At 44.4% G+C, this 17,076-nt stretch overlaps 1 protein-coding gene and 1 long non-coding RNA gene across 4 annotated transcripts in view; both read left to right on the top strand.

Annotated features, from left to right (window-relative positions):
• Positions 1–16,394, top strand: part of LOC124048246 (thyroid hormone receptor alpha-like) — a 155,585-nt gene extending 139,191 nt beyond the window's left edge. For all 3 annotated transcript variants that reach the window (XM_046368844.1, XM_046368843.1, XM_046368845.1), the window contains 5 exons: positions 6,726–6,873; positions 7,020–7,225; positions 13,470–13,616; positions 14,695–14,953; positions 15,228–16,394. In XM_046368844.1, the coding sequence (XP_046224800.1) occupies positions 6,726–6,873; positions 7,020–7,225; positions 13,470–13,616; positions 14,695–14,953; positions 15,228–15,478 (1,011 nt within the window). In that variant the 3' untranslated portion in view covers positions 15,479–16,394. The remainder of the gene's footprint in view (positions 1–6,725; positions 6,874–7,019; positions 7,226–13,469; positions 13,617–14,694; positions 14,954–15,227) is intronic.
• Positions 7,854–11,971, top strand: LOC124048247. Its single transcript, XR_006841194.1, has 3 exons — positions 7,854–9,884; positions 10,375–10,532; positions 11,487–11,971. It is a non-coding gene; the product is annotated as an uncharacterized LOC124048247 (long non-coding RNA).
• Positions 16,395–17,076: the final 682 nt, after the last annotated feature.

Here is a 17,076-nt window from a genome sequence, read left to right as displayed (position 1 = left end):
CAAGGTCAGGAGACACTAAATACAAAGCTCAGGTGTGGGAAGAGTTCATCACAACATTAACCACAAATTAACAAAGGTATTCACCTTCATTTGCATTGAATTCGGGCAAGTAAGGATACTTTTGTACTGTGCACACACTCACGCTCTACCTCACTCACGCGCTACCTCACTCACGCTCTACCTCACTCGCTATCTCTCTCACTCGCTACCTCACTCTCTCACTCGCTACCTCACTCTCTCACTCACTACCTCACGCTCTCACTCGCTACCTCACTCACTCGCTACCTCACTCGCTACCTCACTCATGCTCTACCTCACTCGCTACCTCACTCATGCTCTACCTCACTCACGCTCTACCTCACTCGCTATCTCTCTCACTCGCTACCTCACTCTCTCACTCACTACCTCACGCTCTCACTCGCTATCTCACTCACTCGCTACCTCACTCACTCACTAACTCACTTACGCTGTACCTCACTCACTCACTCGCTACCTCACTCACGCGCCACCTCACTCACTCGCTCCCTCACTCACCCGCTAAATTACTTACGCTGTACCTCACTCACTCACGTGCCACCTCACTCACGCGCCACCTCACACACTCGCTAACTCACGTACGCTGTACCTCACTCACATGCGACCCCATTCACTCACCAACTCACTCACACGATACGTCACTCACTCGCTACCTTACTCACTCTCTACCTCACTCACTCGCTAACTCCCTTTGACAGGCAAATTTAAGTAAGTGCCTTAGTGAGCAAGTGGCAGTCACACACATACACATACGCAGTGTGACAGCTTCCACAATATTGACAGTATGTCATCTCTATGTCAGTTCTGTCATCTGTTTGCCTCACTGTAGTCCAAGTGACAGCCTGACACCCTCCCTCTGCTTTCCAACTTCAGATCCTTCTCTATCTCTCTATTCTCCCGCTCTGTCTATCTGTCTCTCTCAACTTTCAACTCAATTCAAAGAGCGTTATTGGCATAGGAAACATGTTTACATTGCCAAAGCAAGTGAAATAGGTAATAAACTAAAATTAAATAAAAAATTAACAGTTAACATGACACTCACAAAAGTCCAAAGGAATAGAGACGTTTCAAATATAATATTATGGATATATACAGTGTTGTAACGATGTGCAAATAGTTAAAGTACAGAAGGGTAAATAAATCAACATAAATATGGGCTGTATTTATTTACAATTATGTTTTTTCTTCACTGGTTGCCCTTTTCTTGTGGGAACAGGGGAAATATGTGTCTTTAATATGGTAATACATTTGGCAAGAGGTTAGGAAGTGCAGCTCAGTTTCCACTTAATTTTGTAGGCAGTATGCACATAGGCCGACACAGCTCTCAAGAGAAGATGGCGGGATCTCTCAATAGCAAGGCTATGCTCACTGTAGTCTTTGATAGGGATTTTAAGATTTGTGTTTGATCATGTATATGTTTTTTTCTGTTTGTTCTTTGTTATAGAGCCAAAAAGATCGGAGAAGTGGTTTACCCATACAGCTCTGTTTTGGATAGATAACATGTTGTTTGGTGTGTTCCAATTTTCCCAGATGTGGTTAGATTCTATGGATTCTTCAATTACATTGAGCTGATTTCTGACGTGCTGTAACTTCTTTTCCCGTAGTGTATTTCTGTATTGTTTTAGTGATTCACCATAGTGAAGGCGTAGGCTCAGGTTTTCTGGGTCTCTTTATGTTTTTGGTTGAATAGGTTTCTCAATTTCTTTCTTAGGTTTTTTGCATTCTTCATCAAACCATTTGTCATTGTTGTTCATTTTCTTAGGTTGTCTGCTTGAAATGTTTTGTTTTGATAGGGAAGCTGAGAGGTCAAATAAACTGTTTAGGTTTTCTACTGCCAAGTTTACACCTTCACTATTGCAGTGAAATGTTTCGTCCAGGAAGTTGTCTAGAAGGGATTGTTGTTGCCCCCATTTGTTAATATCCGTCCACATCCGGCACCAACAGAGATGGCCGCCTCGCTTCGCGTTCTCCGGAAACTATGCACTATTTCGTTTTTTTATGTGTTATTTCTTACGTTGTTACCCAAGGATATCTGAAGTTTTATTAAATACAGCCGGGAGGAACTATTGGGTATAAGAGCAACGTCAACATTACGACCAGGAAAACGACTTTCCCGAAGCAGATCCTCTCTTTGGTCCACCACCCAGGACAACGGATTGGATCCCAGCCGGCGACCCAAAACAACGGTGCTGCAGAAGGGGTAGATGGAGCGGTCTTCTGGTCAGGCTCCATAGACGGGCACACCGCTCACATCCAGTCTCTTGACAACAAGGTAGACGAAATCCGAGCAAGGGTTGCCTTCCAGAGAGACATCCGAGATTGTAACGTTCTTTGTTTCACGGAAACATGGCTCACTCGAGACACTCTATCGGAGTCGGTACAGCCACCTGGTTTCTTCACGCATCGCGCCGACAGAAACAAACATCCTTCTGGTAAAAAGAAGGGCGGGGGTGGATGCCCTATGATTGACGAGACGCGCTGTGATCATAACAACATACAGGAACTCAAGTCCTTTTGCTCACCTGACTTAGAATTCCTTACAATCAAATGTCGACCGCATTATCTACCAAGAGAATTATCTTCGATTATAATCACAACCGTATATATCCCCCCCAAGCAGACACATCGATGGCCCTGAATGAACTTCATTGGACTCTATGTAAACTGGAAACCACATATCCTGAGGCTGCATTCATTGTAGCTGGTTATTTTAACAAGGCTAATCTGAAAACATGACTCCCTAAATTTAATCAGCATATCGAATGCGCGACCCGGGTGGAGAAAATCCTGGACCATTGTTACTCTAACTTCCGCGACACATACAAAGCCCTGCCCCGCCCTCCTTTCGGAAAATAGACTCCATTTTGTTGCGCCCAGCCTATAGACTGAAACTAAAACAGAAAACGCCCGTGGTCAGGTCTGTTCTACGCTGGTGCAACCAATCTGATTCCACTCTTCAAGATTGCTTAGATCACGTGGATTGGGATAGAGTCCGCATAGCATCGGACAATAACATTGATGAATACGCTGATTCGGTGAGCGAGTTTATTAGCAAGTGCATCGGTGATGTTGTACCCATAGCAACTATTAAAACCTTCCCCAACCAGAAACAGTGGATTGATGGCAGCATTCGTGCAAAACTGAAAGCGCAAACCACTGCTTTTAATCAAGGCAAGGCGACCGGAAACCAAGTACCGAATACAAACAGTGTAGCTATTCCTTCCGCAAGGCAATCAAACAAGCTAAACGTCAGTATAGAGACTAAGTAGAGTTGCAAATCAACAGCTCAGACATGAGAGGTATGTGGCAGGGTCTACAGTCAATCACGTACTACAAAAAGAAATCCAACCCCGTCGTGGATCACGATGTCCTACTCACAGACAAACTAAACAACTTCTTTGCTCGCTTTGAGGACAATACAGTGCCAACAACATGGCCCGCTACCAAAACCTGCATGCTCTCCTTCACCGCAGCCAACGTGAGTAAAGCATTTAAACGTGTTAACCCTCGCAGGGCTGCCGGCACAGACGGCATCCCTAGCCGCGTCCTCAGAGTATGCGCAGACCAGCTGGCTGGTATGTTTGCGGACATATTCAATCAATCCCTATCCCAGTCTGCTGTTCCCACATGCTTCAAGAGGGCCACCATTGTTCCAGTTCCCAAGAAAGCCAAGGTAACTGAACTAAATGACTATCGCCCCGTAGCACTCACCTCCGTCATCATGAAGTGCTTTGAGAGACTAGTCAAGGATCATATCACCTCCACCCTACCTGACACCCTAGACCCACTCCAATTTGCTTACCACCCCAATAGGTCCACAGACGACGCAATCACAATCACACTGCACACTGCCCTATCCCATCTGGACAAGAGGAATACTTATGTAAGAATGCTGTTCATCGACTACAGCTCAGCATTTAACACCATAGTACCCTCCAAACTCGTCATCAGGCTCTCGACCCCGCCATGTACAACTGGGTCCTGGACTTCCTGACGGTCTGCCCCCAGGTGGTGAGGGTAGGAAACAACATCTCCACCCCGCTGATCCTCAACACTGGGGCATCACAAGGGTGCGTTCTCAGCCCTCTTCTGTACTCCCTGTTCACCCATGACTGCGTGGCCATGCACGCTTCCAACTCAATCATCAAGTTTGCAGACGACACTACAGTGGTAGGCTTGATTACCAAGAACTACGAGGCGGCTTACGGGGAGGAGGTGAAGGCCCTCGGAGTGTGGTGTCAGGAAAATAACCTCACACTCAACGTCAACAAAACAAAGGAGATGATTGTGGATTTCAGGAAACAGCAGCGGGAGCACCCCCCTATCCACATCAACAAGACAGTAGTGGAGAAGGTGGAAAGTTTTAAGTTCATTGGCGTACACATCACGGACAAACTGAAATGGTCCACCCACACAGACAGCGTGGTGAAGAAGGCACAGAAGCACCTCTTCAACCTCTGGAGGCTGAAGAAAATCAGATTGTCACCAAAAACACTCACAAACTTTTACAGATGCACAATCGAGAGCTTCCTGTCAGGCTGTATCACCGCCTGGTACGGCAACTGCTCCGCCCACAACCGTAAGGGCTCTCCAGAGGGTAGTGAGGTCTGCACAACGCATCACCAGGGGCAAACTACCTGCCCTCCATGACACCTACACCACCCGATGTAACAGGAAGGCCAAAAGGATCATGAAGAACAACAACCACCCGAGCCACTACCTGTTCGCCACTACCTGTTCGCCACTACCTGTTCACCACTACCTGTTCACCACTACCTGTTCGCCACTACCTGTTCGCCACTACCTGTTCGCCACTACCTGTTCACCACTACCTGTTCACCACTACCTGTTCACCACTACCTGTTCACCACTGCCTGTTCACCACTACCTGTTCGCCACTACCTGTTCACCACTACCTGTTCACCACTACCTGTTCGCCACTACCTGTTCGCCACTACCTGTTCGCCACTACCTGTTCGCCACTACCTGTTCACCACTACCTGTTCACCACTACCTGTTCACCACTGCCTGTTCACCCCGCTATCATTCAGAAGGCGAGGTCAGTACAGATGCATCAAAGCTGGGACCGAGAGACTGAAAAACAGCTTCTATCTCAAGGCCATCAGACTGTTAAACAGCCATCACTAACATGGAGTGGCTGCTGCCAACATAGTGACTCAATCTCTAGCCACTTTAATAATTAAAAATACATATATCACTAGTCACTTTAAACTATGCCACTTTATATAATGTTTACATACCCTACACTACTCAGCTCATATGTATATACTGTACTCTATACTGCATCTTGCCTATGCCGTTCGGCCATCGCTCATCCATATATATTTTTATGTACATATTCTTATTCATTCCTTTACACTTGTGTGTATGAGGTAATTGTTTTGAAATTGTTAGATTACTTGTTAGATATTACTGCATGTTGGGAACTCGAAGCACAAGCATTTCGCTACACTCACATTAACATCTGCTAACTATATGTGTATGTGACAAATACAATTTGATTTGATTCATGCAGTTCCTTTGACTTTGATGCCTCATGATTGAGTATTGCTCTGTTCAAGTAGACTGTGATTTTGCTGTGATCTGAAAGGGGTGTCAGTGGGCTGACTGTGAACGCTCTGAGAGACTAGGATAAGGTCAGTGATAAAGTCATCTACAGTACTACTGCCAAGGAATGAGCTGTAGGTTTACCTACCATAAGAGTCCCCTTGAAGCCTACCATTGACTGTACAGACCCAGCATGCTAGAGCTGCAGGAGTTGTGACCCGTTTTTGTTGGTTGTTTTGGCCCAACGCTCTAACCACTAGGCTACCTGCCGGGTAGCACACGAGGACATTTTTCTCTGTGGAGATAATTTCCTTATTTATTTCTAGCCAAATGTAAAATGTTCCTGAGTCTCTTCCCTGTTTCACACCTAGTAGTTTGGTGGATGGGACTACCAGCTCTCTGTAACCTTGAGGGCAACCAGTGGGTCCATCTCTATACCATGTTTCATGTAGGATGACAATGTCTGAATTATTTGATGAAGTCTTGGGTTCCTGCTCTTTAGGCCAAAGGCAGATGACCTCAGACCTTGTATATTCCAAGATGTCGGTCTGTCTCTCTCGCTCCTGCATCATTGTGCTTCTACACCTGCATTGCTTGCTGTTTGGGGTTTTAGGCTGGGTTTCTGTACAGCACTTTGAGATATCAGCTGATGTACGAAGGGCTATATAAATACATTTGATTTGATTTGATTTTTGCCTTGTGTGAACTCCCACCGTCCCTGTCAAATCCTCCCCCTTACACACACCCACACAAACCCACAAAGACACGCGCATGCACACGCACACGCACCCACACACACACACACACACACACACACACACACACACACATATACACACCGCCTGGATCCATAACAGCTCAAGCAAATAACAAGGAAGATTGTATTTTTTAGATGTGTTTTATCAAGCTGAGAAAGTTGAGAATTCAAAGATGCTCTCTTCATCACTTTATTTCCTTGTATGACAGGTGGCACTGAACAGTGTTATGCTGAACACTTTCTTTCTCTCTCCTTCCTTCCCTCTATCTTTCTTCCTTCTTCCCTTTCTGTCTCTCTGTTTTGTCTCCACCCTCTCTCTCCCTCACCCCCCTCTCTCTTCATCTCTTCCCCCTCGCTCTCCCAGGGTTTCTTTCGGCGGACGATTCAGAAGAACCTCCACCCCGCCTACTCCTGTAAGTACGATGGCTGCTGCATCATCGACAAGATCACCCGCAACCAATGCCAGCTGTGCCGCTTCAAGAAGTGCATCGCAGTGGGCATGGCCATGGACCGTGAGTGTCTCTCACACACTCACACATTATACAATTACACACATTTTACAAGTCATGTGGATGCTTGGACTCGTGACTCCTTGATGTAACTGAAATCATTTTATTTCTCCCTCGTTTTTTCCTTTCCCCCTTTTTCTCTCTCTCAGTTGTCCTGGACGACTCCAAGCGGGTGGCCAAGCGGCGTCTGATCGAGGAGAACCGGGAGAAGAGGAAGAAGGAGGAGATGGTGAAGACCCTGCAGAACCGGCCAGAGCCCACCGGCTCGGAGTGGGAGCTGATCCGCATGCTGACCGAGGCCCACCGCCACACCAATGCACAGGGCTCCCACTGGAAACAGAAACGCAAGTTCCTGGTAAGAGGATGAGCACCATTCGCCTCACCCCAATAGGGCTGATAATTTAGCCAGATTCTGGTTGACTGGCTGGCTAAATGGCTGGTTACATAAGTGTTTGTTTGGTTCTCTGTTTTGTTGACTGGCTGGCTGTTTTAGACTCCTTTGTGATAAATTGGGCTTTACGCTAAATTGCACCGTTAGCATTTACGTTGAGTGCCATCCATCATCTCGACTGCCGATCAGTTACTACTGTTACTACTACAGTATGTTCCCATGTTGTCCGGGCTATTCCTGTCAGGATACCCTGTGGCAGTACTGGTAGGACTACTGATCTCCATATGTTTTCCATGGGCCAGGTGGCTCTGGGCGCACAGCGGCAGGAAGTGTTAGCCAGGGATTAGGCCTAGCGGGTGCTGGGTTATCAGCTGGCTTCTTCACTCACAGCATGGCTGACACTAAGCCCTGGAAATAAGCAGGGGGTTTTATTAGCAACGTGCCCCAGGAACGGGTGATCTACCTGGGAGGAAAAGGGCGGGGGTCCCAGAGGCTCACTGTGTATAGCAGGTGTCGTGGTCGGTGTTGCTAGGCAACCGTGTTCAGGAAGTGGCGGGGTGTGGGGGGGAGGAAATGGGACGTTTGGAGTCAACACACAAACACCGATAAAGCTACCTCTTCACACATGTACACACACTTAAAGATATATTATGTTTCTATGTGCTCTTTTTCACACACACTTACGATACAATGTCCCTCTCGTACACCCACATGTGCATGCACGCACACACACATACACACCAGTGTAAGGCCCCAATTCTCCCATAAAGGCTCTAGATTGAGATAATCACCCATACCACAGAAAATTAACCCGCAAAGCCACAGTCAATTTGCTTGTTTAAATAGCCCTAACCATTACGAGGTGTGTCCAAGCACTGCCAACCCAAAACCAAACATTGGATTTGAGCAAGCTGCAGGTTATACCAGCCAATATATAAAATAACGCCTTTAAACTGGTGAAACTTTAGCTCTTCTATAAATACCTGAACACATATAACATTTAAAACATGTCTCATCCATAAACCTAGAGTTTCTAGACTAGGGACCTTATAGACACTGTAGGTTTGGGATAGCGTGTTACAAGGGTGTAGCAATGGTTTTACTGTGGAGAACTAAGTACTAATGGTTCCATGTGGAGAGGGAGTGAGTGACAGAGAGAGTGAGAAGTATGTGTGTGAAATGTATATGTGCTTGCGTTGGCCACAACAGTGACACTCTATGGCGCTGTGGTGTGTGTGTGTGTGTGTTTAAAGCTCAGCAAAAGTGATGACGCACTGACATCACACCATAACAGAAATGTCCTATCAACTTATATAATCCCAAAATAGCCTACAACACGGCCCATCAGAAATGCACAGCGATACAAATCACATGTGGCTCTGGGCACTGCAGTGCTAATTTAATGGGACTCAAATGCGGGGCATTAGAAGAATGCTGAGAGCATTCCTGAACCACACCTACTACCAAGATAACACATGTCTAGCCTGAAGTCATATGATTAACCTAACACATGAATATAGTACTTTACCTCTAACACTGTAATAGAAACAGGTCTGGTATGGAGTACCAGTAAATAAATAGTAGGGGTATGCCGTACTGGTAAAACATGTGGACATATCACAATAATTAAAACAAAGATTCTATTTGTCATTACCACATGTCAGTCGCATGAAAAATGAGCAAATAGACTTGAGAACTTGTGGAATACGCTCCAAAATGTGGTGTGACTGAGACTCGAGCGGACAGCCGTGTATGTATACATTTTGATGTTTTGTAAGTGATGTCTCTTTGCATTTATCAAATGGCATACAAATGGGAACAGGAGTTGAGAAATAGGATTTATTTCTTTCCGCATCTTGAGAGAATAAATGTTGACATTCAAGACTAAATGAAATACTATCAGTTGTTTGATCGTTTTCACAGCATTTAATTTCCTTTAAACTGATGTCATTTGGAAATCTCCCTGGTCCCTAAATGTCCTCAAATTTGACCAATCTCAACTAGATTGTTGATGATTCATTGATCATTCTGTCGATTTATGACATTCTAGCGAGCAAGTGCTTATTTGGAGTTCTAGACGAGCATTAAGTATCTAATTATAGACAAGTTGGCTAACAAATAGCCTTGCAAATGTCAGAAATTATAAGCAGAAACATATGTACATGAGGCTTAAAAAGTTGAAAACTTTTCACCGCTGTTCTATTTCACTATATATGTCCATTAATACGTTAATTTATCCTATGTGTCATAAAAAAATATTTGAAAAATCCTCACTACACGCAAATACGAGCGTTTCTGCATCTCACCGGTAGAAACGGGCCAGCTACATTTCGTGGTTGTAAGCAAACGACAATATCCAGATTTCATAGTGATTTCAGGACGTAGGTACCACTCTGTGGAGGTGTATCCAGTTGACGTGAGAAATATACAAATGCCTGTGTTTGTAACCAGCACTTTCGGCCAGAGTGTTTCAAAACGGAACTGAAGTCTCAACTGATGATTTTTTTTCCATGTCGTCGACTGTTGAAAAGTGATGCTTTTCCATCAATTTCCTACTTCACTTCGAAGAGGAAGGGATCCGATCAGCCAACATCAACGCTGCAGAAAAAAAAGTCAAGCCGAGGTAACGTTGCTAACATTACCTAGCTAACTAACTAGCTAGCAAACTACATGTGTTTATCTAAACCAACATTTTTTGATAACTGGCTTTCACAATACGCTGGCTAGACATTCCAAAGCATGCCATATGTAATTAGCCAGCTGCTATCTGGTAATGTGATTTGCATAAACATGGTCCGTGTCTTGTCATAGTTGGGTGTGTTTACAAGTAGGCTACAACCACTACTGTAGTTCTCTGTATTATGGAAGATGTGTTGATTGTTCATGCTTGGCTTGAAGTCTACATTTTGAGAAAAGGAGGTATTAGTAAGGAGGGGATGGTATGGTTGACTGGCTGGTGACTGTTGGGGGTGGGTATTGTGTGTGTGAAGGTTAGTATGCATGATCTATTAACGTTAGGGGAGGGGGGGTGAATATAGTACCTTGTTTGAGCCTGTATTGATGGGGACAAAGTAGTAAAATGTTGGCTAATCACTGACTACTGTGTGTCATAGAGACTAATCCTGCTGCTGATAATTAATCCTGCCGACCATGACCATGACACCAGCTTTAGTAGTACAGAGCCTTTAGACCCATTGGATGACAACTTTAAGCCTGGAATAAGCTCAAGGCCAACATCATCTGACTTTGAACCAAGCCACGACAACCAAGGGTATTTATGAAAGCACAATATCATTTGAGAAAACAAAATCACCAATACACTAAACTGTCTACAAGACAAGTGCTCCTCAAATGTTTCACACCCTTGCAATCAGTTATTTGGCATGGGGGAGAATAGCCCAATATTGGACTAAAGGAGGCAGGCGTTACTCTTTAGTCCAAGGACCTTACATGTTCTGTTAAAAGGGCGAATTGGCTCTGGAAGCTAAAACAGCCAAATACGCCATCTATACGTGAATCGATTCTCAATTGTGGTATGGTTCTAGAAACATATATCCCTATACTTTCATATCACAAATGCAAAATACACATAACCTGTTTAAAACAGCTGCAGCCAACATTATTTTTTCGGTGACAACACGTTTTGTGGCGTCTGTCTTCCATTTACACACAGCTGTTCTAAGACGCTGATAGATAATTAGCACAGGTAGACCTAACCCTATAAAGGTGTGAATCAATTTAACCTATTGTTTTTTTAAACATTATTTCTCGCTGATATGAAAGATAATGTCCTTATGCTTCCAAAACCGTACTGCAAGCGATGTGTGTTAATGTTCAGACTGAGCGTCGAGTCTCTTAAAATCCCCCTGACAGAAGACACCTTCGTCCAATTACTTTGATATATAATGAAACTAAGAGTCATGGGGGAGAGGGGCTGTTAGTATACTCTTCTAGCCTATTCACACTATTGTTGGCAGTGCTTGTCTACTCAACTGCACAACTGTTGGTGCACATGCCCACAATAAATGACTAGACTGTCTACAAGTCAAACCCCCCTCAAACTTTTCACATCTTTGCTAACAGCCCTTCTCAATGCCCAATTATTGACTTTAAGTGTAATAAAACAAACACATACCAGTCTACTGTACACTTTTTTTGTTTATAGATTAACATGGTTTATTGTATGGTTACACATTCTCATGATCAGTCTTCATGTCTTTTCAAGGAGACTTGCAGTACATAGAAATCATCTGCAAGAGGTCGAAGCAGTGGGTGGTGAAGAACATCACCACAGCGCCAAAGCCTGCTAAACCAGCTGCCATTACCCAACACAAGAAGACGCTCAGCACACGAACATTCTGGAACATTCAACCAACGAATCATCCATATACAGTTTGACTGATGCTGTAGTATAATATAGAATGCTTAACTGCATTGTGGTATAGTTATTGCTAGCTTTGAACATATGTATATAATGGTGTTTTATACATTTTTATATATATATATATATTTTATACAAGTGTACTGACAAGTGACTAAATGATTCCAGCTGCATCAGAAACCAATAGTGCTGACTTTAAATTAATTGTGATATTCATGAAATGTACTTGAATCTTACTGCTAAAAAAAATTATGGAGGTTGTTGGTGTATCATTTAAACTTTAATTTGTTGGCAAGTAAACATGTTAAAATAAAACAGATTTGTCTTCAGACAAAGTTTACATTTCTATATTTTTTTGTGACTCACCTTACACACAATACCTCATTGTGGAATTATGTTTTTCAAGGCTCAATCAACCAATGACGTCTCCTGGCACGAAAAAAATAATACAGCTATAATGAATAATTATGTCTGAAACACCCTCTTATCACTCATAATTATGTAGGGAGACTGGAAAAACACCCCAGATAGTGTCTAGTGGTGAATTTTCCCTTTAATGTAAAATTTCTACAGTATGTAATGCATTTTGTTAGCACTTGCTGTAAGTCCCTCTGGACAAGAATGTATGCTAGTAAATAACTTACGTTTAACACTAACAAGCCATAGACTACCTTTACCGTCCAGCCACTTGAAATCAAAATCACCGGCCAAATCAAAAAGCTCCAGTCCACTCCAACTCAAGCCCTGTGTTCTGCAGAGGACCCATTATATTATGTCTAACCTATTTGATTGAAGGTCAAGATGGAAAGAGCCCCTCTGCAAATTGAATTGCTTGAGTAATGATGAGGTTGTTTGAGGGCATTGGTTACAATGGATTGTTGACCATTACTTTTGTGTACTAGTGTTCCCTGTAATGCCAGTCTGGTCACCCAACCTAGCTTCAAACCTCAGTTTGCTAATAGAGTGGTTTAAAAGACAGTAAATGCATGATCTTTGACCTATTTTAACAAGCGGCTTAGACGGGGTTAACATACTTTGGTTTACCGTCTTTAACCCCTGAATGACTTTGTCAACCTTTGAAACTTAGACAGGTTCATTTTGCAGTTGGTTTGAGTTAGTTCACTACAGAGCTGTAGAATGTGGCATGTTTTCAGTTGAAATTCATTTGTTTTTCTGTTCTGTCAAGATATAACTATTTCTCAATTTTGAAACATAAACACAGCTGTCCTTGAACAACTGAAACTGGGCTTTAGTTAGGCTGAGGAAAACGTATATACTGTAATCAAAGCATTATTGTATTATTCCAATTTTAGGTAATTACCTGACTCTCGGGCGCATAATCCTGACAGTCACGCCATCCATAAGCTTTGTATAGATTGTGCGTCCTTAATTATATAAAATAAGACAAAGCCTTGTGTTATTTTACATTTCAGCCTTTTCTCAACTCACAATGAAATGGGATGGACTAAGGTTAAGAGTTTAAGCCAGATGTGTCTTTTAGAGAGCCTCATAGAATCCCATCTGCTAGTGGTGCATGTAAACCAACCACATGTTCTGCATATGACCATGAGCTTTGCATCTCTAAGTGGATTTTCTTTAGCGCTCTAAGAAGTTGTTTACTACACATCTCATCTTCCTCAATTATGTCAACCATTTTGTTTTTTACTATTCAGTCTGCTATATCTAATGTCACACTTTTGTTGGGTGTGCTTAATTCATGGCATCTTCCTAGCAACCAAAATGAACACACTCTCATGGCATAACAAAGGACTTAACTCAAGTTTCTTGACTTGTGTCCGTCCCTGTGTCCCCTCTCCTGTCCCCTAGCCGGAGGACATAGGTCAGTCTCCGGTGGCCCCCACGTCGGACGGAGACAAGGTGGACCTGGAGGCCTTCAGTGAGTTTACCAAGATTATCACCCCTGCCATCACCCGCGTCGTCGACTTTGCCAAAAAACTGCCCATGTTCTCGGAGGTAAAGCCCTGTGTGTGTGTGGGCGTGGAATGTAAGCCCCATCAGCACACTGTATGAATCACAGCACATCTAAGGAATATACACACCACAATGACCTGCAATAGGAACTATGAGGGAATATTGGCACCTTGAATACATTACGTTTATGCATGTTGAAATATGTATAATGTGCATGATGTACATTTTCTCTGACGACACCCTGAGGAACAAGGTCACAGGGCAAACAAAATGGCTGATGGGGTAAACGTAGACTGCTTGCTGATATAACATTCTTTTACATACACTACACACGAAGCCTACACCACTGCAGCTGGAAAGTGTGTAGACTTACGGAAATGTCCTTTGAAATTCCAATCGAAGAATGGAAAAGGGCCTTCAAGTTAATGTTGTTTACATTCCTTAACCGTCTCTCTTGCCCTCCCTTTCTCCTCCTTTCTCTCTCTGAACTGAACATGACATGAACAGGCTGCTGCCAGACCTTACCCATCCTATTCGCTACCGAACTGATCAATGCACGCACCCTACTATTACACACACACAAACACAGTCTTGCGCGGCTAACCTTGTGGGGACATACAATTAATTCCCATTCAAAATCCTATTTTCCTTAACTCTAACCTTAACACCAAAACCTAACCCTAAAACTAACCCTAGCTCCTAACCATAAACCTAATTCTAACCCTAACACTAATTCTAACCTTAACCCTTAAACCCAATTTAGAAATAGCATTTCACCTTTTGGGGACCAACAAAATGTCCCCAGTTTGTGAAATTGTTGTTTGTTTACTATTCTTGTGGGGACTTCTGACTTCAAACCTAACTCCTAAACCTAACCCTTTACTATAACCTTAATTCTAACCCTAATTTTAATCTTAACCTCACCGCTAAGCATAAAATAGTCTTTTTAGTAAAAGTAGTAAAACCAAACAGACACACACACACACCTCTGTGTTATCTTACTATTTGATGAAAATCTAGGTATTTATATTGATGTACAATTCAGTCTATTACTGTGACCGACCAATAAACTCTGCTGTTACTCTCATGTGTTTTCCCTCCTCTCCTCTCCTCTGTCCAGCTGCCTTGTGAGGACCAGATCATCCTATTGAAAGGCTGCTGTATGGAGATCATGTCGCTGCGCGCCGCCGTGCGCTACGACCCAGAGAGCGAGACGCTGACCCTTAGCGGGGAGATGGCGGTCAAGCGGGAGCAGTTGAAGAACGGCGGCCTGGGCGTGGTGTCGGACGCCATCTTCGACCTGGGCAAGAGCCTGGCGCAGTTCAACCTGGACGACACGGAGGTGGCGCTGCTGCAGGCCGTGCTGCTCATGAGCTCAGGTGAGGACGGGGTCAAGGGTCAATGGCCAGAGGTCAACTGAGGTCATTCAGGTCAGAGGATTCAGGCCGAGTTCCAAATCCACCCCCTAGCCACTACTACCTAGGCACTTTGTGTGGATCTGAAGGAACTATAAGTAAGTATAAATAAAATCTGCTGTACTATTAGCTGAAAACAACTTGGCCTACATCTTTCCCTCTGATAGGCTAGGTGGAATTTTACCCTCTCCGTTTACTGACACTTTTTTTCCCTCCCTCCCGTTGCCCCCGGCCACAGACCGCTCGGGCCTGACGAACATTGACAAGATCGAGAAATGCCAGGAGACCTACCTGCTGGCGTTTGAACACTACATCAACTACCGCAAGCACAACATTCCCCACTTCTGGCCCAAGCTGCTGATGAAGGTGACGGACCTGCGCATGATCGGGGCGTGCCACGCCAGCCGCTTCCTCCACATGAAGGTGGAGTGTCCGACGGAACTTTTCCCCCCTCTCTTCCTAGAGGTCTTCGAGGACCAGGAAGTGTGAGTGGCACCCCCGGAGGAAGTAGTGGAGCGACTTGAGGCATCTTGGGAAAGGAAGGGATGTTTTTCTGAAGCTGGGAAGGATTTTGGCAGGACTTGTGTTTTTACGACATTTACGTGGTAAACAACAAACAACGCAACCAGCAGCAGGAGTCAAACAAACAGGATTTAATTTTTTTGACCAACCACCTCTTCATACCTGTTTTTGGGAATCAGTTTGGCGGCCCTCCCTGTCTGAGCACGGTGTTTTATCCAGTGGGAGTTGCAGCCCTTTGCCAAGGCCAACACACACAGACACACACACACTCTGGCTCCCCTCTCAGAGCCCTATTGGAGGCACCTCAGTTGTCACACATTGCCACTAGATGGTGTTTTTTGCAGGTTTGCACCTGTTTGAATTTATGGCAACCATCTTTTAAAACCGGTCAGTTAATTATACTCCCCGAATTAGTGTAAGACAATGATTCAGGAGATACGTCACTGACAACACACCGGGACACACACAGAGGTACTGAGTGTGCCATGTCACTCCTACCGTAGAGCAAAGCTACTAGTACCTACAATCACGGCTGAACACAACTGAGCCATTTTCAGACTGGACCGTGAGCATGTTTTTAACCAAGTCATGTGCTGTATTATAAGGCTACTCCAGTTGTCTGAAATGTGTAACTGTGTAAAACTACAGACTACGGCTCCGTATCTACCTTTGGTTCTGTCATTAGGCAAGCGCCTGTGACTGGCACTCTCTCAAACCCACACACACACTGGGCAGACCTGCCTTGTCATTGCCTGTGCTTCTGGTGCCAACAGTAGACCCTCTCATGAATGACAATTGAGCCCTTTTCTCTCCAAGGAAGGTCATAACAGTGAACAAAAGAGAGAAAGAAGGAGAAGCGCCACTGCCAGGAGTTCTCAGATGAGAGGGGGGAGAGGGAAGGGGGGGGGGGGGTAGGGGAGAGAGGGAAAATATAGATTTAATAGCTGGCTAGCAGATTCAGTGCCTGGAGACTGAACAGCATCCTGAAACACACACACACACCTACCCTCAGAAACTCAAAGCCTTATTTACTGTATATACTGCTGTGCTGTAGCCCTGACCTGCAGGGTAAGTAAGTCTGAATCCGCGCCTGTGTGACTCAGCTCAGTATGGCCCCTTCAGGCTTCCATACTCAGTCGTCGTTACTGTAGGGGTCACTGAGAAAGGGCAAGGCCAATGACGGCTGCCATTTACCTCAAAGTGGGCACACCCTCAAGGCTGGGGCGCCGCCAGGCTCTACCTCACCTCTGGACACAGGGCAGCTGCCCCCAGCCTCCTCCCACACACACACACACACACACACACTTTTAAGGATACTCAACAAACACACATAGGCACGTGTGAACTCGTAGGCACACATACATTAAAACAAATCACACAAACACAGGATACACAATGTCAGTGTTATCACTCAGACAAAAGGAAATACCACTGAAGACAGGAGGGCCTGCCTTTCCCTACGGTCACTTATCTCTTTTTCGGGGGAGGGGAGGATGGTAACCATTATGTTCAGCTTTTCTCTTTTTTCTTATGTGGGACCAAGTTTCTCAATTTGGAATTTGGAA

Source organism: Oncorhynchus gorbuscha, linkage group LG11, assembly GCF_021184085.1.
Source record: "Oncorhynchus gorbuscha isolate QuinsamMale2020 ecotype Even-year linkage group LG11, OgorEven_v1.0, whole genome shotgun sequence".
Classification (NCBI taxonomy): domain Eukaryota; kingdom Metazoa; phylum Chordata; class Actinopteri; order Salmoniformes; family Salmonidae; genus Oncorhynchus; species Oncorhynchus gorbuscha.
The sequence above is the reverse complement of the archived record's forward strand: the minus strand, read 5'-3'. Positions and strand labels throughout refer to the sequence as shown.